This window comes from Budorcas taxicolor, chromosome 12 (assembly GCF_023091745.1).
Source record: "Budorcas taxicolor isolate Tak-1 chromosome 12, Takin1.1, whole genome shotgun sequence".
Lineage (NCBI taxonomy): Eukaryota > Metazoa > Chordata > Mammalia > Artiodactyla > Bovidae > Budorcas > Budorcas taxicolor.
This window is the reverse complement of record NC_068921.1, coordinates 18912386-18934412: the sequence shown is the minus strand read 5'-3', so window position 1 is coordinate 18934412 and position 22027 is coordinate 18912386. Positions and strand designations below refer to the sequence as shown.

Sequence of the window (22027 nt, the reverse complement as noted above, 5' to 3'; positions counted from 1 at the left end):
AGCTTTTCATGTGGGTACAGGCACAGGCTGCTCCAATCTCTTAATGGCTGCATAGTACTCCACCATAACAATGTCCCATAATTTAACTATTTCCCTATTGATACTCAACTTATTTTCAACATTTTGCTGTTACAAACAATGGTGTAATGAACATCTCTGCACAAACATAATTCATAGATGTATCAGTATGTCAACAGGATAAATTACTAGAAGCGAAATAGCTATTAGCTATATCAAAGAGAATTTGTTTTTCAAGTTATCAAATCTCAGAGTTTGTATTTATATTCTTATCAACACACCCTTACCAGCAGTTATCAAACTGGGACTTCCTGGAGAGCCCTAAGACACATTACAAACCTTTCTTAAGAGAAAGAGCTATAAAACCAAAAAGCATTTTGAACCTAACATGCTCAGTAATAAATTAATCATCTCTATCCTTCTATCCAAACCAATTTTTTTTCTCTTCCTTGTATATGTTGCAGCACAGCGAAAGACACTGTCATTTATCTTTATGCTCAACTGACTATGAAATCTGTAAACCATTCTAGTTTCTTCTTACCCTCCACACTGAGTGCCCAGGTCTTATTATCCTTATTACTTATTTGCTTTTGTTGTTGCTATTTTCCTGCTTCAAGTGAATCCTTCAGTGGCTCTTTGTTCTTTTCAGGGAACACTTGAACTGTTTAGCATGCTATAAAGGTATTTGTAACACACACTATGGGGCTTCCCAGGTGGCGCATTGGTCAAGAATTCACCTGCCAATGCAGGAAATGCAAGAGACGTGGGTTTGACTTCTGGGTTGACTGAGCACCTATGTTTCCATTTTTAGTCTCATTTTCAGATACTCCTCAGTGTATTCTGTTTTCCATTATATCTCTTTATTCATAGCTTTTCAGTCTCCTCTAATTTCTCTGTGCTATGCATTTGCACATGCTATTCCTTCTACTTCTAAGATATTTCTCAGTTATTTTTCCTCTTGGCTAAACAACTATTTCTTTAACCATCACCTTTTCCTGCACGTGCGTGTCTGTGTCCTCAGTCACTCAGTCGTGTCTGATTCTTTGGGGCCCTAAAGACTGTAGCCCACCAGGCTCCCCTGTCCATGGAATTTTCCAGGCAAGAATACTGGAGCAGGTTGCCGTTTCCTCCTCCAGGAGATCTTCCCTACCCAGGGATCAAACCTGCATCTCTTGCGTCTCCTGCACTGGTAGATTCTTTACCATTGTGCCACCTGGGAAGCTTTTTCCAGCACATGTGTGTGCCCAGCCACTCAGTCATGTCCAATTCTGTGCAACCCTTTGGACTGTACTCAACAAATATTTTTAGCTGGGTTAGGTATGTCTCCTCTGGCCTCCCACATACATCTGGGCACACTTAATTCCATCACAGAACATATCACCCTCTCGGTTTTAACTGTAGATTACTTGCCTTTCTTCCCCACTGTGCTGTGAGGCAGGGTCTAAGTCTTTCAAATGGCTGTCAAGAATGAGTCGTCCTCCAGAACAGTTACAGACTGGGGCAAATTCTCTTTCCAGGAAGAGAGCATGCATACACTTTTAGGTATCATGTCTTCTGTGTTCCGGCAACACCCAAGCATGGGAGACTGAGTACAGGATGGGGAGAAATTCCAACATATTAAGACTAAAAATAAAGTAAAATTTTTAAATATGATCTTTCACTGTAATGGTAAAGGGTTTTTCCAAAAAATTGAGGGATTATATGATAAAATGAAGCAGAAGAGGATGTCAAAGACAAGAGAACTTTGCTGATCCACAAATAATGGGAATGGGATTTGACTAAAGTTCACCTTCTAAAAGTGAATCAACATCCTTAAATAATGTTACTGCACATATTTTGAGATCAGAGTCCTATGTTAAAATTATGACTCTGGCAGACAGTAACTTTGCCTCTGGAGCCTTAGAGAAACTAAAACAGACATGCAAGGAAAACTTCTACCACCACCTTTATTATGTTGTGGCCTGACTCTTATGGTTAATGGGAGCGTGTTCAGATGTGCCTTAATGTAACACCACAACCACAGTCAGAGGCAAAGTCATACTTTTATAAAGATAAGAAGGGTCTGTACTAGATATGAAATTATGCTCGTGTTAGCTGCTGTGACACAGGAAGATAAGAACTGTGAAAGAATGATTTTTTCCAGCCCTTTATTATCTAGGTAGGTACTAAAAATCACATTCAATATTGTTGCCATATAAAGAAAGGAACCAGAAAAGATCTTTTTTTTCCTGGGACAGTCTTTGCAATAGGTAAAAGGATATATAAGTCAGATTATATAATTAATTCATGGTAGTCTCTTTATAACTTTATATAAATGTTCATGGAAGATCGTAGCCTTGTGTTGCCCCAGCTACACTTTGGGGGTAAAAAAAACAGAAATGTTTATGCCTAAGTTAGACTGCTTAATTAACACTTCCCTGAGTTCAAATTCGTGGCTGCAGTCACTACAGGGCTAAAATAAGATAACTCTCTGTATCAGTTTGTATTCAGTTGCTCTTCTCACCAGGAGATCCTTCCAGTGATGCTAACTTTAGAGAGTCTGGTCTTTATTTTTAATAAGGAAAGTGATCTTTCTAGACATTCTGACATAAGGTTAAGAAAAAGAATGCAAAGCACAAAGTAGGTTTGTAGTAAATACTTATTTCTTTTCTAGTATCCCTTCACAGAATGATTTGGTTAAATAGAGGGGATCCAAACAAACACTTCTTCTTTCATAAATACGGACTAGCTTACTTACACTGGTATTTTTGGGGGGCTGACAAAAGTCCTCAACATCTAATGGTTTTTCCCTGGGTTCATATCTGTCCATTTTAATGTCAGAATTCTTTAAGCCAGTTCTAAATTATGGTATCAAATTTACACATTTCTTTTTTCCACCCCCTTGATTTCAAAAATTGTCAGACTATTATTAATATTATATACTTGTAAGCTTGGTATGTCCCATATTTTTAGCTTTCACTAGTTAAAAAATCACTTATCTGCACCAAAATGGTCCACCATTTTCCTTAATAAGCTTAGGGTCTCAGCTTAAAAAAAACTCAAACTCTAAATTTTATAAAATAAAATCAGGACTAAATTTTAAAAGAGTTACAACATTTATATGGTTATTTAAGCAATTAATATTGATCAAAATTATCAAGTTGTACAGAAAACATAAAGAAGGAAAGAGATTCCTATAATCTTACCACATAGGGGCAGGCACTTGAAGGAAATGTGCTCAAATTAGTTTTGATGCATATATACTCATTAAAAGTAATATTTTTCCTTATTACAAAAAAGCTAATTATGTTGATACCCTCAGTAATTTATAATCAATAAAGAGACTTCAAGATTCAAGTCCTGATTGAACAAAACTACTAATTAATAATCTTTTTAATCTTCCATTTTGGGGAAATAAAAAGTAAAACCAGAGCTTATCCTTTGTGTGTCCTCCAGGACGTCTTTCCTAGTCCCTGGCCTGGTTTGGATGTTCCTACCAGAGCTTCTATAGCACCCTTCCTGTTTTCTTCCTTTTCTCATGTTACTGACAATCTTCCCTATGAGATCACGAACTTTGTGAAGGGCAGGGATAGGGTCTATCTTACTCACCAGTAAATCCCCAGAGTTTTGGAATAGTGACTGTTCATATCGAGTTCATAATAATTTGCTAAATAAAAGAATGGCTTTTAAATGAAACCTAATATCCTAATCTAGACTCAGCAATTTACTCGGCAACTCAATCTTCTAAACAATCTGCACTATACCACCATAACAATCAGTTTTAATGCTTATAATGATTTAGGGCACTGGAAGATTCTAAATTATTTTCAGTACATTCTGTTCACTAAGGCTAAATCTAAGTGTTTATTTTGTAAATATTTTCAGTCACATGATTTGGAAAAAGATTTTCTGGTTTTCAGTTAATCAGAAAATATTTTAACAAGAACACTTTGCCCCAGGTTAAAGTTTAAGGCATATACCTTATGCCGTACTAAGTTAGACTGCTTAATTAACACTCTAATAATATCATCGTTAGCAAAAATACTTAAATCCAACTGATGAAAATTTCTTCCCCAAAAGATGAGAAGGTAGAATCGAAAGATACAAATCTTCCTGTAGACCATCCCCATTATTTTAGGGTAATAAAAATTAAGATCTTTCTCAAGTATAAATGAGAAAAGAACCTTTTCAAATTCTAACATTTAGAGCGTTTGAATTCGCTCAGTCGTGTCCGACTCTTTGAGACCCCATGGACTGTAGCCCACCAGGCTCCTCCATCCATGGAATTTTCTAGGCAAGAGTACTGGAGTGGGTTGCCATTTCCTTCTCCAGAGGATCTTCCCCACCCAGGGATCCAACCCGGGTCTCCCTCATTGTGGGCAGACACTTTACTGTCTGAGCCACCAGGGAATCCCAATATATAAAATATGGTGCTATTTACTCCTTTAAGTTCTTATAGTAGATTCTCTCCTCGAAGAAGATCAATAAATGAAATGAAACATGCTTTCTCAGTGCTCTGAGGAAAAAACTGTATCTTACAATTAAAAGTAAGAGGTCTTTCCCCACCCAGCATCATGTAGTACAACATACACAAAGCTATGTTGTACTTTTTGATAGGGTTGATCTTAGGGTTCAGAGATGGACTATTAAGTTCTTGCTGCTGCTGCTGCTAAGTCGCTTCAGTCGTGTCCGACTCTGTGCAACCCCAGAGATGGCAGCCCACCAGGCTCCCCCGTCCCTGGGATTCTCCAGGCAAGAACACTGGAGTGGGTTGCCATTTCCTTCTCCAATGCATGAAAGTGAAAAGTGAAAGTGAAGTTGCTCAGTTGTGCCCGACTCTTAGCGACCCCATGGACTGCAGCCTACCAGGCTCCTCTGTCCATGGATTTTCCAGGCAAGAGTTCTTAGGGTATAGTAATTTGGTTTTGGATCTTTTGAAATAACACACTCCCATTTCTAGAACAGAATTTTAAATGACTTGTAGTAAATATGTGAAAATATTTTGGAAAAAAGTATGTGGTTGAGAGAAGCTAACTATTGTTAAGTCATGAGCAGAATGCCATCTCAGATACTTATGTTTGAGAAATGGCTGTAAAGTGTGGATTTTGCAGCCAGACTACCAGAGTTCAGGTCCCAGCTCAGCTGTTCAGTCACCCGAAACTGGGCAAGTTATTAACCTAGGTCTCAGTTTTCTTGTCCATAAAATGAAGACAGTAATAGCTATCTCACAGGGGTGATAGGAGAATTATATAGATTAATTACATTCAGAATGTTTACAAAAGTAACTGCTACAGTAATTGTTCAATAACCATTAGATAGTATCATACATGCTAATTAAATTATAAGTCACTTTCTGCCCTTTTTCCCATTACTTGCAGTTCTATAAAGCACTGGTTTTGCAGTTAGAAATAAGTGCTGAAATAAAGACAACTTGTTGCTTATTCCTAAAATAAGTCGATTAACATTTAGAGTTTCTATGAATGCAAGGGACAGTTCCAGGTGCTAATGGGGAAAGGAAAGGAGATCTAGACACAATATGGTCTGTACCATAATCATTTGAGAAAGGTTAATGTGGGTCTAGACACCTGCATGTTTAAACTTCCCTGTTGAGTCTGATCCCTTGGTGGAGGGATAAAAATTATAATCTTTACAGTCAGAAAGACCTTCCTTTGAGTCCCAGATCTTTCAGTAACTATCTATGAGACTTTAATGAACCTCAAGTTTCTCACTCTGTTAAGGTTTAAGTAAGATTAATTGTACACACCACAATGCTGTCAGACAATGAGAACTCAATTACATTATTAGTGGTGGACTCTAAAATAGAAAAAAAGAGAAAAACCAGTAAGTGACATATAAACCAATAAAAGACATATGCCAAGTTAGACATAAAGGCCAGACAATGAGTGCCAAAGGAAACGGAGAAGCATTTTTTAACCCTGGGGTGGTCAGAAAAAATCTCAAGGGATGGGGAACTAGTTTGTACTGAGTTTTGAAGAATTGCAAATATTCAGAAAGCTCTCGTGTGTACACATGTGAATGCACACTCTTGTGTAATTTTTAATGAAGGGGCAATGTAAACAAAGGTAAGAGAGGGGTCTCTGTAAGAAATATATGGGGACTGGTGCTGTGCTTAGTCCTTCAGTCGTGTCTAACTCTGTGCGACCCCATGGACTGAAGCCCACCAGGCTCCTCTGTCCATGGGGATTCTCCGGGCAAGAATACTGGAGTGGGTGGCCATGCTCTCCTCCAGGGGTAGAAACTGGAGTATCTACTAATTCTGGTATATCTGGAGTAGAAATTTCTGAAACTAAAACTAGAAAGAAAGACTGGAATGAGTTGATGGAGTGCTAGAAAATGAGGCTAAGAGTCCTATGCTGTATGAAATGAAAGGCGGCAAGGTTTTTTAGTTTGTTTTTAGCATAGTAATAAAAAAAGTCATGCTTTAGGAAGGCCAAACTTGTAGTTACAGAAACAAATATGGAAAATAACATTTCTGTAAAGAAATTTGAATCCAAATCAATGTGGGACTAATGTGCTTATTAAAAGACTTCCCTGGTGGCTCTGCTGGTAAAGAATCTGCCTGCAATGCAGGAGCCCTGGGTTCAATCCCTGGGTTGGGAAGATCCCCTGGAGAAGGGAAAAGCTACCCATTCCAGTATTCTGGCCTGGAGAATTCCATGGACTCTATAGCCCATGGGGTTGCAAAGAGTTGGACATGACTGAGCGACTTTCACAGTAACGTGCTCAAAAGGGCATGAAACTACTCAATTAGGTATAATACATACTTACACAGATTTCTGTGACAAGTTTTAATCAAATCCAGTTAGAAAGTATAGCTCTCTAATGTGGCTATTTGTGGAAATTTCCCTAGTTTATTAAGGGCTTTCCTGGTGGCTCAGATGGTAAAGAATCTGCCTGCAATACAGGAGATCCGAGTTCGATCCCTGGGGGAGGAAGATCCCCTGGAAAGGGAATGGCAACCCCACTCCAGTATTCCGGCCTGGAGAATTCCATAGACAGATGAGCCTGGCGGCCACAGTCCATGGGGTTGCAAAGAGTTGGGGACACAACCGAGCAACTAACATTTTCACTTTCCCCAATTTATATGGCTAGTCAGATTCATCTGTTAAATTACAGTATCATCAGCCTTGGTGTCCTCATTTAGGAAGGAGCTGCTTCATACAAACAGTACTCAACTTATTAGAAAGTCAACTGGCAAAATAGATATTTGAAACCCAGAATGTACTACTCCATGCTTTCAACTTTATAAATGGTAGTAAGGCTCTGCTATAATTAAAAACTCACAAAATAAATACTGATATGGCCTAAAAAGTAGTTAAAATATTGTGCATGTGCAATGACAACAGAGTAGAATGACCTTTTCCTATTACTGTAAAATACATCAGAATGTATCAAATACTTAAAAATACCTTATATACTTAAGGTATATATATATATGTATATGCAATGTATATACATACATACATACATACATACATATATATATATATATATATATATATATATATATATATTTGACATGGCCTCCACTCCAAATGATGAAAATCTCAAGAGGGACAAGGAGGAACAGTGGAGAAATACTAATCACATTGGGACAGGTGAAATGTGGCTGAGGGAAGGTAGACAAGTATCTTTTGGGTAAAAAGAAAGGGGGGTGGTTCTTATATACAACTCTTATATTTTACAAGATTCAAAAATGAAAAAGTATAAAAAAGAAGAGAAGAAAAACTTCCCCTTCATCCCTGTTCCCAATTTCATGCACCACCACTCCATAAGCAAACACTGTAATTATTTTTAGAAGATCTTTGAAGATTTTCAATTATTATTATTATTTAAAATAGCCTGTGGCATCTATCAGTTATTTTCTGGTATTTGTTCTTCACTTCTTCCATAGTAATAATCTTCTGAATGTTAGTTGGATCCATGGGCACCTCATCCAAAGGCAACTTTTAGTTTTCTTATTTAGTTAGAAGTGATCAGCTAAGCTATGGCCAGTGAGCACAAGTTACCTGTATAATCTCCAAAGTATGTCCTTAAAGAAAGAGGGCATATCTTTAATCTCTTCTTCTCTTCCTCTTTTCCATTCTATCTGGGACATGAACATTGGTGGTGAGCCACCACGGCTCATGCAGACGAGTGTAATATTCTAGGGATGGCAGATCAAGATGGAAGTAACCTGAATTCCTTTACTACCTATGGAGCAAAGAACTCCATACAAGTACTAACAGACCTCTGAACGTGACACATGAGAGAAAAAATGTTCACGTTATAATTGTCATAGTTTTCTATTGCTTTGTTAACATCTGCACAGACTTAGTGGTTTTAAGAAACACCCATTTATTAGCCCACAGTTCTGTAGTTCATAAATCCGAGTGTTGTATAAACTGGGTTTTCTACTCAGGGTCTCACAAAGTGAAAAATCAAAGTACTGGCTAGGGTGTGTTCTCATTTGGAGGCTGGAGTCCTTTTCCAATCTCATGAGGCTGTGGCGGAATTGAGATTCTTACGGCTCTAGGACTAAGATTCTCATTTCCTTGTTAGCTATTTTACACAATTATATTTCTAGATCTTACATTCCTTTTGCCATCACCACTCATTAAAAATTGTTTAATTGAGATTTTTATCACTTAAAAAAAAACAGAACTCACTGAACTGGTTGAGATTTCCTATTTTCAAGAGAACAACTTTAACAATGATATTTTATTCGTTAGGAACATAAAGAATTGAAGACAACTTAATTTGCCTGAATTTTCCTTTTTAGCATAAACATTGCAGTTTTCTCTTAACTAAGTCATATATAACACAGTTTCTCTTGAAAGGAAACATTTAATAGCATTTAGGGACAATCTGGGACTATTACACAAAGTACTCAGGATGAATCATTCACTTAACCTAAAATGGGCTGAATTTATGAATGGATGATCCATTATGTTTCATTTTCAAAAACAAGACTCATTAATATTTCAAAATGAGTCTTTTGAGCCTCTCTAGTGAAACTGATGTTTTCATTTTAGAAGGAAAAATGTACAGGGCAAATTTTTAAATAATGGATTTCCACCACATAGTTACTTATGCTTTTAGAGTATTTCCTAAGGGTAGTTAAGCTTTCCTAAGTAATGTATGCTGCTGCTGCTGCTAAGTCACTTCAGTCGTGTCCGACTCTGTGCGACCCCATAGACGGCAGCCCACCAGGCTCCCCCGTCCCTGGGATTTTCCAGGCAAGAATGCTGGAGTGGGTTGCCATTGCCTTCTCCATGATTTAGTTTGTTAAATTATGAAAAAAATATAATAGCTAATCATATGGGGAAAAGCCTACTACATATGGTTTGGACTTGAGTTAATTATAATTTCCATATACCTTAAAGAACTTCATTTAGTTCAGTCATATGTAGTAAAAAAAAAAGTCCTTAGTCCAAAGATTATCAGTGGTCTTTAAAAAAATTAGAATACTGATCTCAGTCCAGTTCAGTTCAGTCGCTCAGTCGTGTCCGACTCTTTGCGACCCCATGAACCACAGCACACCAGGACCCCCTGTCCATTACCAACTCCCAGAGTTCACTCAAACTCACATCCATCGAGTCATTGACACCATCCGGCCATCTCATCCTCTGTCGTCCCGTTCTCCTGCTTCCAATCCCTCCCAGCATCAGAGTCTTCCAATGAGTCTTTTCAACTCTTTGCATGAGGTGGCCAAAGTATTGGAGTTTCAGCTTCAATAAGTCCTGCCAATGAACATCCAGGCCTGATCTCCTTTAGAATGGACTGGTTGGATCTCCTTGCAGTCCAAGGGACTCTCAAGAGTCTTCTCCAACACCACAGTTCAAAAGCATCAATTCTTCAGCGCTCAGCCTTCTTCACAGTCCAACTCTCACATCCATACATGACCACTGGAAAAACCATAGCCTTGACTAGAAGGACCTTTGTTGGCAAAGTAATGTCTCTGCTTTTCAATATGCTATCTAGGTTGGTCATAACTTTTCTTCCAAGGAGTAAGCATCTTTTATTTTCATGGCTGCAGTCACCAATTGCAGTGATTTTGGAGCCAAAAAAATAAAGTCTGACACTGTTTCCACGTCTATTTGCCATGAAGTGATGGGACCGGATGCCATGATCTTTGTTTTCTGAATGTTGAGCTTTAAGCCAACTTTTTCACTCTCCTCTTTCACTTTCATCAAGAGGCTTTTTAGTTCCTCTTCACTTTCTGCCATAAAGGTGGTGTCATCTGCATATCTGAGGTTATTGATATTTTTCCCGGCAATCTTGATTCCAGCTTGTGTTTCTTCCAGCCCAGCGTTTCTCATGATGTACTCTGCATAGAAGTTAAATAAGCAGGGTGACAATATACAGCCTTGACATACTCCTTTTCCTATTTGGAACCAGTCTGTTGTTCCATGTCCAGTTCTAACTCTTGCTTCCTGACCTGCATATAGGTTTCTCAAGAGGCAGGTCAGGTGGTTGGGTATTCCCATCTCTTTCAGAATTTTCCACAGTTGATTGTGATCCACACAGTCAAAGGCTTTGGCATAGTCAATAAAGCAGAAATAGATGTTTTTCTGGAACTCTCTTGCTTTTTCAATGATCCAGCGGATGTTGGCAATTTGATCTCTGGTTCCTCTGCCGTTTCTAGAACCAGCTTGAACATCAGGAAGTTCACAGTTCACCTATTGCTGAAGCCTGATCTACTTATTATTAAAATAAATTTAAGATATGGCATAAGATATTACCATAATTATGAATATCTAAAAAATTGAGAGTTGGTAGAAAATAGTTGAATCTAATTCACACTAGTGCATCCTCATTTCACAGATGTGCAAAATAATGGGCAGAATTTAAGTAATCTACTGAAGGATATACAATCAGAACATTTTAGACTTGTGAAGAACCTAAAAGGCATTAACTCCAACCATCCATTGAAGAGAAATTAAACCTGCTAATGGCACCATCAAGTGAAGACTCAGTAGATGCATTACCACCTACAAAGGCAGATGGGAAACTGATTGCTCCTGAGTCTCTCTGACAGCTCTGTTTATTACACAGTTGTTCCTCATATTAAGCTAAATTTGTTTTCCTTTAACTCCCACCCACTAGTCTCAGAACCCAAGCTGACCTACTCCCAGACTTGTACCTTTAAAAATACACCATTAAGTAATTCATACATTTTGTTATTAATATTTCTTTAAAGTTTTATTGTGAATTTAGTAAGAAAAATTATATTTCATTCTGCAAGTTATAGTAATTATAGCAAACAATATAGTGACCATGATATATAAAACAGACATTTAACTTCTAATAAATTTCAGACATTTTTAATATCAAAGATCTGATATATCTAACAAGATTCATGGGGCCTAAGGTGTAGTTTGTACACGTCTCAGGGATTCTAGGATATCAGAGCAGGTCACTAGGGGTCCTAGTTGGATGAAATCTTCCTCTCCCATCCCCAACAAAGACATCCTGGGAGAAAATGGCTCTTTTTTAAAACACGAATATTTGCAACCATTTAATTTATGTTAGCCAAAATCTGGAAACAACTCAAAGGTCCCTCAACAAATGATTTAACAGACACAATATGGGGGTGTTCACACAATGTAACACAACTCAGCAATAAAAATGAGCGAACTAATGACACATGAAAACATGGATGGACCTCAAACTTGTTATACTAAGTGAAAAGAAGCCAAACGGAAAATTCTGTATATGCTTTCATTTACAAGCTACTACTAGCAAAGGTAAAACTATAAAGACAAAAGCATTCTGAACAGACCTAACGAGTACAAGGATTCAGACTAGAACACAGAGGCCGGAAGTGCTAACATTTGGAGTGCAGAGAACTCACTCTAGGGTAACAGAGCTGGGATAACTGGGATACAGAGCTTGTAAGTATTTAACAAAATGTTGTTTTACTAAGGACCTAAATGTCATGTGGCTCAGTTTAGGAGAGACTTACTAACAAAATGCTCTGCAAAGGAGATGGCAAATATGAAAGAGCTGACCACGTGTGTGCTTATCCTCACCATGATCCCCAAACACATGGAGAACAGAGTGGTACTTACTAGCGGGGACAAACCTTCCCTAACTTCAGAAGCCCCTATAAAGGCAGGGAGAGTCAAGATCAGGTGTATGAGAAGATAATGTGAGAGCAGAAAAGCAGTAATAAAGAGCAGCAGCAGTAAAGGGAAGACAAACAGGAACAGAGGTGCTGACAATAACCGCCCCAGGAGCAACAGTGCTGGTCGCTCTCTGAGTTAGATGACAGTGGAAGCACCAAGGGTCCAATAACCTCCCACTGGCAGACTAGCAAGTGACACCAGCAGCAAAATGGTGAAACACACATCAGTAACCACTGAGAAGCTGGTCAGAGCTACCTGGAAACAAAAAGGAAAGCAGGAAGATTTAGAGGCAGAGGTAGCATCAATGGCACACTAACTGTAGCGGGTCAAGGGGCGTGGAATTAACACGCTGGGGAACTGCCGATTAGTTCCTGACTTCTCGAGGTAAGGTGAGCTACTGCTTTCAACAAACTTGAATTTACTTTAACATTTTTTTTTACATGTGAGAGTCAAATCATAAAAAAATAGCCAGAAATCCAGGATGTGGCTAAATGATTGACATCTAGGCATTACTTATGGCTCACTACATTTATATTTTTACATTAAAATTTCCATATTACCATGCAATCTTAATTGGTGCTCATATTGAAAACTCGAAGGCACTAAAATACCTCTGAGTATAAAAATATATTTTCAGTACATAGTAGTTACCAAGGCAAACAAGCATACCAATATACTTAAAAATATTTTAGCAGTTAGTTTTAATAAATATCAACAGCACACCTACTAAGCAAAAGGCATTATTTTAGCACAGAGAATCAAAAGTAAAAATGACACAGTTTTTGTTGTTAAGAAATCAAAACAGAAGGAAGCTATTACTCCTTGAACATTTTTATTAAGTAAGGTTTTATGTACCAAGCTAAAGACAGTATCATTATTTCTGTAAGTTTTGAAGTTTAGTGGAAATTTCTCTTACAAGTGTTTATTTCATTAGGAATTTGAATTAGTAAATTAGCTAGTGGGCATCCTATTTATACAGGTCTATTAGGAGCAATAACTATTCATTAGCTTGATTACTCTTTGAAATGTGCCTCTGCATAGGTATACTTGTTAAATTTAGGACTCTCATTCAGAGCACTCACTTCCAAAATTAACTAAGATTTTAGTTTAATTAACAGGTTACTTTGGAATCAAGGACTCTTCAGTTAGAATGAATGCTGGAACTTACACAACCAAAATTCTTTTACTACACAAGAATTGTGTAGTTATTCATCCAACCAGTACATGAGTACACATAATGATGGGTCTTTATAAAAAAAAACCTTTTAAAGATAAGATCTGAGCTCAGTCTGGAAGCACTTGGATAGGCTGGAGGTATTGGTGATATGGGTAAACTGTAGATAAGAAGAACGGTACAGAAAGTATTCAAATAAAAAGGGTTCAGAGATAGCAGATAAGCCAACTTAGCAAGACTAAAGGAAAATAGTATTGAAAGGAAAGTGGGAAAAAAGCAAGCGAGAATGATGAAATGATCTTTCAAAAAGACTAAGGAAACTGAACTGGATTCACCGAAGATTTTTGAGCAGGAGACTGACATGAACAACATTATAGTATATTAACCAAGAAACCCTGGGAAAGAGACTAATTAGGATGCTACTACAATAGTTAAGCCATAAAGTATGCGAAGTTCATGCCTTGGTGTGGTGGCAGTCAGAAAGAAAGGAAGAAACCACAAACATATAACACTTTTATGTTATCATAAACTTTAGCCTTGTCTCAGAAGATAATAAATTACCATTCTTACCTGTAATGCACTGAAACTGTCCATCTTCTCTTCTTATTGTAAATGCTTCCCCTGGGTTAACTTGTACCAGAATAACCTTAAAATGAGGGGAAGAAGTATTAATTATAAGAACAGCAGATCAAATCTGCATATCAAGATATTAAATGTTGCAAGTTAAGAGAGTAGATGTATGCTATTTAATAGGGAAGGAAAATGGGGACTACGCATTTGTTGAAAAAATTAATTACTTCACTTTTCTGGAGATCAGACTTAAGCCAAAAGTAAGGGAATAAAAACAAGACACTGCACTGCTGACCTTCCAATTCCTAACCCCTTTAAAAAAACAGAGTTCAGATCTGACAGTTACACTACACTCTGTAAAATTACTGAATAGGTTCTCTTCTCCACTCAGCTTCTTTCATTTCTTACATCCTCGTATCCATGCTGCCATGCTTAAGACCTCACTCAATTCTCAGGACAGATCAGCTAGGCAGTTTTCTTTTGTCATTCTTTACAGAAAATGCTTTTAATGCCTGATTTCCGTTAATACTGTCAACAGGGGGTGAGTGGACAACTGATAAAAGGAATTGCCTGAATATTTGCCAATAGTTAACTTCTAGCTCTCTTAGCATTTTGAACAGAGACACATACAGCTATTGAGCATTAAGCATTCTGAACTTAAATACTCATACTACTAATATTTATATTACTTCCTGAATAACAGATAAAACATGTGCTTGAAACATATGTTTTGGATAAGATGGCTACCACCAAAGGGCAGATTAAAGTTGACAATGACTGTAAATAATGCCATATCATGGAGACTCTTAAATTATTCTTACAAGTAGGCGTGATGATACATAGGCTTCCCGGGTAGCTCAGGGGTAACAAATCCACCTGCCAACGCAAGAGATGTGGGTTCAATTCCTGGGTTGGGAAGATCCCCTGGAGTAGGAAATGGCAACCTACTCCAGTATTCTTACCTGGGAAACCCCATGGACAGAGGAGCCTGGAGGGCTACAGTCCATGGGGTTGAAAGAGTCAGATACAACTTAGTGACTTATGACACATGCAAATACTAATAAAAAATGTTACATAAACGTAACACAAAGAAGTATAATGAAAATGTCCCTGATTAAAGTTACAACCATGCTTAGTATATATACTAATGAAGACTAGAGAAATCTAGAAAAATGTGATTAACACTAAACATTTCTTAAATTTCCTAAGAAATAATAATTAAAAAACATACAGTGGCTTGGTGAAGTTATGGAACAGATAAAATTTAAGAGTATCAAATATAAAATTATTTTCTTAAAGAAAGAAATAATTTTCAAAAAAAAGCAAGACAGAAGAAAAAGACATCTCTGGAATGAGAAGGAAAGAGAAGGACCAAGATGCATAGATAGATAACAGAAATCAGCAAGCCTGACATGAATACCTCTAAACAAACGGCATACAGCCTGGGGAAAGTCAGAGCTAAGGAAACCCGAGATATCATTTAGTCCAACACAGATTTATTTCTTTAAAAGTACAATAAGAGATTATCGTTGTTACTGAAAAGTTACTTCATTTTACAAGACCATTCAAACAAACTTTCCCTTAAGGTAAACTCCCAGTGCAGTGGACTTAAAACTTATCAGCTAACTACTTAAAGTGAGGCAATTTCAAATGAACATTTACCACCTTGGAATCTGAACTACTACATAAAAGTGCCTAACTTTATCCAAATGTCAGGGCATAATTATTTATTAGTAATATCTACATATATTTTAAAGGAAACACAATAATGAGTGAACAGTTTTTTATTATTTTTATCAGTGCAGATCTGCTGCTTTAAGGATATGCTCTCTAGCGCAGGAGAAACGCACAAATTTACAGGACAGAGAAAGAACACACACAGGACACACTGTTTATAAGATTTCTCCTGAGCTGATGCTGGACACCTGCCTGCCTCTTACTTTCCGCATTTTCCTGTACTGACCATCCTATAGCTTTTCAGCTATCTGTCTGCTCTATCCCGTTCAATCTAATATTCCATAGTCAGAAGTTTCATCTTCATTTCCTGGCCTATGACTTATTTACTATTCTCCAGCACAATCTGATTCACACTTGACTTCTGCTGACATTTTCCTATGAGGAAGTACTTCCCTCTTCAGGAAACACTACTCATCCTTCAACAAGCTGACACCCTAAAGCACAGTTAGGTAACTCCTGTATTAGAGACAGCACTTTGTATATCCTTCTATTAAAATACTCGGTGCATGACTGTATTCACTTGTTTGCATGTTGTCAGCTCTGCTACAACACACATGAGCCTTTTACTTCAGTCTATTTGCTTTTTTTTTTTTTAGTCTATTTACGTTTACATGCAGAGACTACAGAAGGTGAAGAAATGTTTGCTGAATTCACTAGTGTTCAGTCTCTAAATAGCTCCTAAATCTTTCCTTCTGGCTTTGAGAAGGCTAGCTGATAAAACTTTCTGTGATGATGAATGTATTCTATAATGGTGCTGTCTGATAATAGCCTCTAGCTATATTTGGCTATACATGACCTGAAAATGTACACAAGTGCTACTGAGCATTTGGAATGTGACCAGTGAGAATGAAGAACTCATCTTCTTTAATCTTCTTAATTTTAATTAAATAGCCACATGTAGTTAATGGCTACTGAGTATAGCTCTAGATTCCCCAAACTCCAAAACTGTATTTCCAACTAATTTCTGGGTTTACTTACCTTGATAAACTACAGATACCTAATCTTATTATGTCTAAATTTAAACTCATTATATGATTTTCCTAAGAAATTAAGCCAGGAAATTGATTTCACAAACAAGCATGAACTACTTAAACATCAAAATGTTATTAAGCTGACTTCACTATTAAGAGCTCTGAACCATGCTTTGTTCTTCACTGGATGCTGTCAGTCTGTAGCGGGGCTGGCTGATGTAACACATGTCAGCTGAAGTCTACATAGAGATTAACAACTGTAAATAAAGGGGCAGCTATCAAACTAATGAATTTGAGTTTAATTCTTAGTCCTATGAAGGAAAATCAATTTCAAACTCAGGTAAGAATACCAGCATATAGAGAAACAATTGAGATCTGTTAACAAGTAATTAATGAGCAAATACTAAACGTTAGGCATGTTTTGCAGAGCTGAGGATATACGGATGAATCATTAAGGGAAATTAGTTACAGCCAATTACAATGCTAAGCTAGAAAAGGTATGCAATATAAAATGTGATAAACAGAAAATACTTTCTATTAGGGTCATCTGTCTTCACAATCGCTTTTTTAGAAATAAAAGCACTATAATAGAAAAATATGAATTTGGAATTAGACAATTCTATACTGAAATTCTGCTCTATTGCTTAATAAATGTGGTTTTTAGACAAATTACTTAAACTCCATGAACTTCAGTGTCCTCTTTTCTAAAATGTAGTGTTTTTGAAGGATTAACAGAAACACTGTATGTAAAATGCCAGCACAGTGCCTGATATACAGCAGACCCTCAAAAACAATTAACTTTTCCTTTAATTAGGATTCTTTTTGTTTTGCATTTAATCTTTTATCTAGACTGTGGAATACTTCATTACAGTTTATGGCAGAATAACATTTCACTGCATCACATTTTGTTTATTCATTTGTTGATGGACATTTGGATTGTTACCACCTTTGGGCTATTAATAAAAAAGCTGTACAAATTTTTATATGGACATATGTTTTCACTTCTCTTGAGTAAATACCTAGAAGAACTTCTGGGTCACATCATAACTGCATTTTGATTGTTTGGGGAATTGCCAGATTGTTTTTAAAGTGGATAGACCAATTTACATTCTCACCAGCAGCGTATGAACGTTCAAATTTTTCCATGTTTTTGCTAACACTTGCTACTATTTGACTTTTTTATTCTAGCCATTTTACTGGGTATGGTTTTATTTGCATTTTTCTAAACATTAATGATGACATTAATTAAATTAACTGAACATTAATGCCAAAAAGAAAGAAAGTGAAGTCACTCAGTCGTGTCCAACTCTTTGCGACCCCGTGGACTGTAGCCCACCAGGCTCCTCTGTCTATGGGATTCTCCAGGCAAGAATACTGGAGTGGGTTGCCATTTCCTTCCCCAGGGGAATCTTCCAGACCCAGGGATCGAACCCAGGTCTACCTTTTTTGAAGGCAGACGCTTTAACCTCTTGAGCCACCAGGGAAGCCCCTAATCAAGGCTATGGTTTTCCCAGTGGTCATGTATGGATGTGAGAGTTGGACTATAAAGAAAGCTGAGTGCCGAAGAATTGATGCTTTTGAACTGTGGTGTTGGAGAAGATTCTTGAGAGTCCCTTGGACTGAAAGGAGATCCAACCAGTCCATCCTAAAGGCAATCAGTTCTGAATATTCACTGGAAGGACAGATGCTGAAGCTGAAACTCCAATACTTTGGCCACCTGATGCAAAAAACCGACTGTTTTGAAAAGACCCTGAGGCTGGGAAAGACTGAAGGCGGAAGGAGAAGGGGATGACAGAGGATGAGATGGTTGGATGGCATCACTGACTAACTGGACATGAGTTTGAGTAAGCTCCGGGAGTTGGTGATGGATAGGGAGGCCTGGCGTGCTGCAGTCCATGGGGTCACCAAGAGCCAGACACGACCGAGCGACTGAACTGAACTGAAACATTAATGATGTTGAACAACTTTTAATGTACTTATTGGTCATGGACATACCTTCTTTGAAGAAATGAGCATTCAAAACCTTTGCCCAGTTTTTAATTGGGTTGTCTTTTCATCGCTGAGTTCTAAGAGTTCTGTAAATATTCTGAATACAAGATCTGACAGATTTACAATGTTGCATCAGAAGCTCTTTGGAAAAAAGAAATGTGTTTATAGTTAATTTTTTCCTAAACTTGTGGTGTATCTTTTTCATTTTTGTTCAATATTCATGTTTGTATATATCTAATATTAGTACTGATACATAACTACTGATTTGTAAGGCTTTTTTTTTTCCAGTTTACGTCAGTGGCATCATTATAGTAATATAATGATCATATATAATATCCCTTTCTAATTTGCTGTTTCATGCACCCTTTTACTTTTTAAGATTTAGCCATAGTATAGGTTCAGACAATGGAATACTGGTGATCATATTCTAGCATTCCATCATATGAGGCTTCCCAGCTGGCGCTAATGGTAAAGAACCCGCATGCCAATGGCGGGAGACAGAAGAGACACATGGTTGATCCCTGGGTCGGGAAGATCCCTTGCAGGAGGGCATGGCAACCCAATCCAGTACTCTTGCCTGGATAAACCCATGGACAGAGGAGCCTGGTGGGCTACAGTCCATGCGGTATCAAAGAGTCAGACATGACTGAAGTGACAGCACACACACACGCATTCTATCATATGAATCCTCTAAATCCTATTCATTTCTCTACTGTTAGATATTTATATTACTTCTTGTTATTACAAAGCAATGAACAGGCACGCACATGTGTCCTTGTATACATGTATAAGATTTTCTGTAGGATAACTACCTAGAAGAATATTATATTAGATTTTAGGTCTGCATTTTTCAGTTTTATTAAATATTGCCAGGCTACTTCCAAAAAGAGTTGCACCAGCAGTGTATGAAGGATTCCACTGCTCCACAGACTTACTATATTTCAGGTTTCTTAATATTTACATTATCACTAAGGTTTTAATTAGCATTTCCCTTCTTCAAAACAGTTCCAAACTCCTTTTTCTCCCAAAACCCTTAATTAGTCCAATGAATCATCCCAAGAAGATAGGGTAGTTTGTTACATACAGGCACTTTGTTGCCAACTTTGCAGCTAACATGAAATTCTTTCCTTACACACTAAGCACTCATTAATGTGCCAGTTAAGTTTACCAGTGGTTTTAGTTTTAAAACATCAGTTTTTATATTACACAGGCATGTGTTAAGTTGCTCAGTAGTGTCCGACTCTTTGTGACTGCATGGACCGTAGCCCACTAGGATCCTCTGTCCATGGGATTCTCCAGGGAAGAATACTAGAGTGGGTTGCCATGCTCTTTTCCAGGGGATCTTCCCGAACCAGGGATCAAGCCTGGTTCTCCCGCGCTTCAGGCAGACTCTTTACCGACTGAGCCATTAGGGAAGCACACATAGGTACACAGACCAATAAGCGGTCAATTGTATGTTCACAGATACTTATGACACACTGGAACTGATGTTTACTAATAATAGGTATTTTATTCAGATATTCCCCAAGTGGAGGCATATCGATTTTTGTTTCCACAAGAGGCATGTGGATATTTCCTTTAAAATTCAAATAGTATATATATCTATCATGATAATAGATAAAATGAAACAAACAGAGAATTCCAAATGTTGATTTGACTGCAGAGCAATAGCCAAAAACATACTGCTTGTAGAACTGGTGCTGTCTCTTTGCAAACCTTTTTTTTTTGCCAATAGTAGGACAGGAAAAAATAATCTTACCCTAGAAGGAAGCAGTAGCTATTTGAGGAAAATTATAGTCCTCTACAATAAGGAAAAACTGAAGCAGCAATAAAAGCTTGGTGTTTGAGGGAATATGAGAAGAGTTCAATTGTATTTGAGGTATTGGGGATGTATAACTAGAAATAAACTAACAAAAATAATAGCATTACTACTTGAACATATATTAATATATTCCCTATGACCCATGCACTCTATTACCAGGTACATACCCCAAAGAAAAGCATATACATGTGCAGAAGTTGTGTACAGGAATGTTCTTGAAGAAATCACTTGTGGTAAGCAAAAACCGGAAACAACCCAATTTTCCATCAACAATAAATTGAAGCAACTGAGGCATATTTATAGGATGGAATATTATACAGCAAATACTATGTACAGCTATGAATGGTAACAGGAATGAATGTTGACCAAAATAATGCATACTGTATAATGCTACTTATGTAAAGTTCAAAGACAGGCAAAACTAATCTTTGGTTTGGGGAAGTAAAAAGGGATAGATAATCTTTGGGAGAGAGGGAATACTTCTCGGAAGGATTAAAAGCATAATCCTTCCCAAGAGACTTCTTGGGATTGATTACCTTTCAAATCCTTCCCAAGAAGCCTCTTGGGGGTGCTGGTAAAGTACTACTGCTTGACCTGAGGATGGCTACAGGGGTTACGCTCCTTTTAGTTTTCTTAATTGGCCTGTACAGAAATGATTTGTGCACTTCTCTGACTTATGTTGGTTTTAAATAAAGACATTCTTAAAATCTTAAACATTTCAGATAAAGCAAAATTTTAACCTCTTGCCAATAAACTCCTCTTTCCTAAGAACCACTGTTAATAAATGGATATGTATGTGTACAGAGCTTTTCTTCTTATGATATATGTGTATGTACACTTGGAACTGCATAGCTTTTTACCTTTTTCAAATTGTTAGAACTTTTTTTTAAGTTTAAAAAGTAATAAATCCACAAGATTAAAAAAATACTCAAACAGTACAAAATGTTGTATAAAATGTAAACTCTTCTTCTGGGGTCAGTCCCTGCTTATAATTTCTTGTATAATTTTCTGTCATGTATTTATATACCTGTGCATATTTGTCTGATTTTCAAAATGTTCTTTTTTGAAATATCACATAAATGCATTTCAGGAATTTGAATCCTGGGCGTTCTATCTGGTGCTAAGTAGATATACAACAGCACTTGAATATAAAACAACCATAAGTTTATTATGGGAAACATTATGAGAACTGAAAAAGCAGAATTCAACTTCTAGTTCTACAAACATCTATATAGTTTGTGACAAAAAAAAAATCTCGATTTGTATTAAGCTAACGTAAGAACATACAAAAGATCATGGGAAAAACCATCTTTGTAAGAAGGCTCCTTTGCATTTAGTGTCTCTTATTACAGAAGCTTATAATCAGATTCACTTTAAAGAATTTTCAGTATCCCATGGATAAATTTCAGTTGAACGCACTTCCTTATTTATTTAGTGCTGCTTACCAGTTATTCTTTACTTCTTCCTCACTTCAGTCCAACTTACATTTCTTAAAAGTCAACAATTCTTACATGATTCTGGGGCACAGGAGCTGACTAAGTACAGAGTTCCTTAACTAGAGAATTAGGAATTATTCTGACTGTATACTATCCAGGAGTTAATTTAATAGAATATCTATTGTTTTTAGATCAGAGTC

General features: G+C 37.1%; 1 protein-coding gene across 1 annotated transcript in view; it reads right to left on the bottom strand.

Moving 5' to 3' along the window:
- FNDC3A (fibronectin type III domain containing 3A) overlaps positions 1-22027 on the bottom strand; it is a 111059-nt gene that overhangs the window by 56778 nt on the left and 32254 nt on the right. The window contains exon 3 of the mRNA XM_052650072.1: positions 13873-13948. Coding sequence (XP_052506032.1) covers positions 13873-13948 — 76 coding nt within the window. The remainder of the gene's footprint in view (positions 1-13872; positions 13949-22027) is intronic.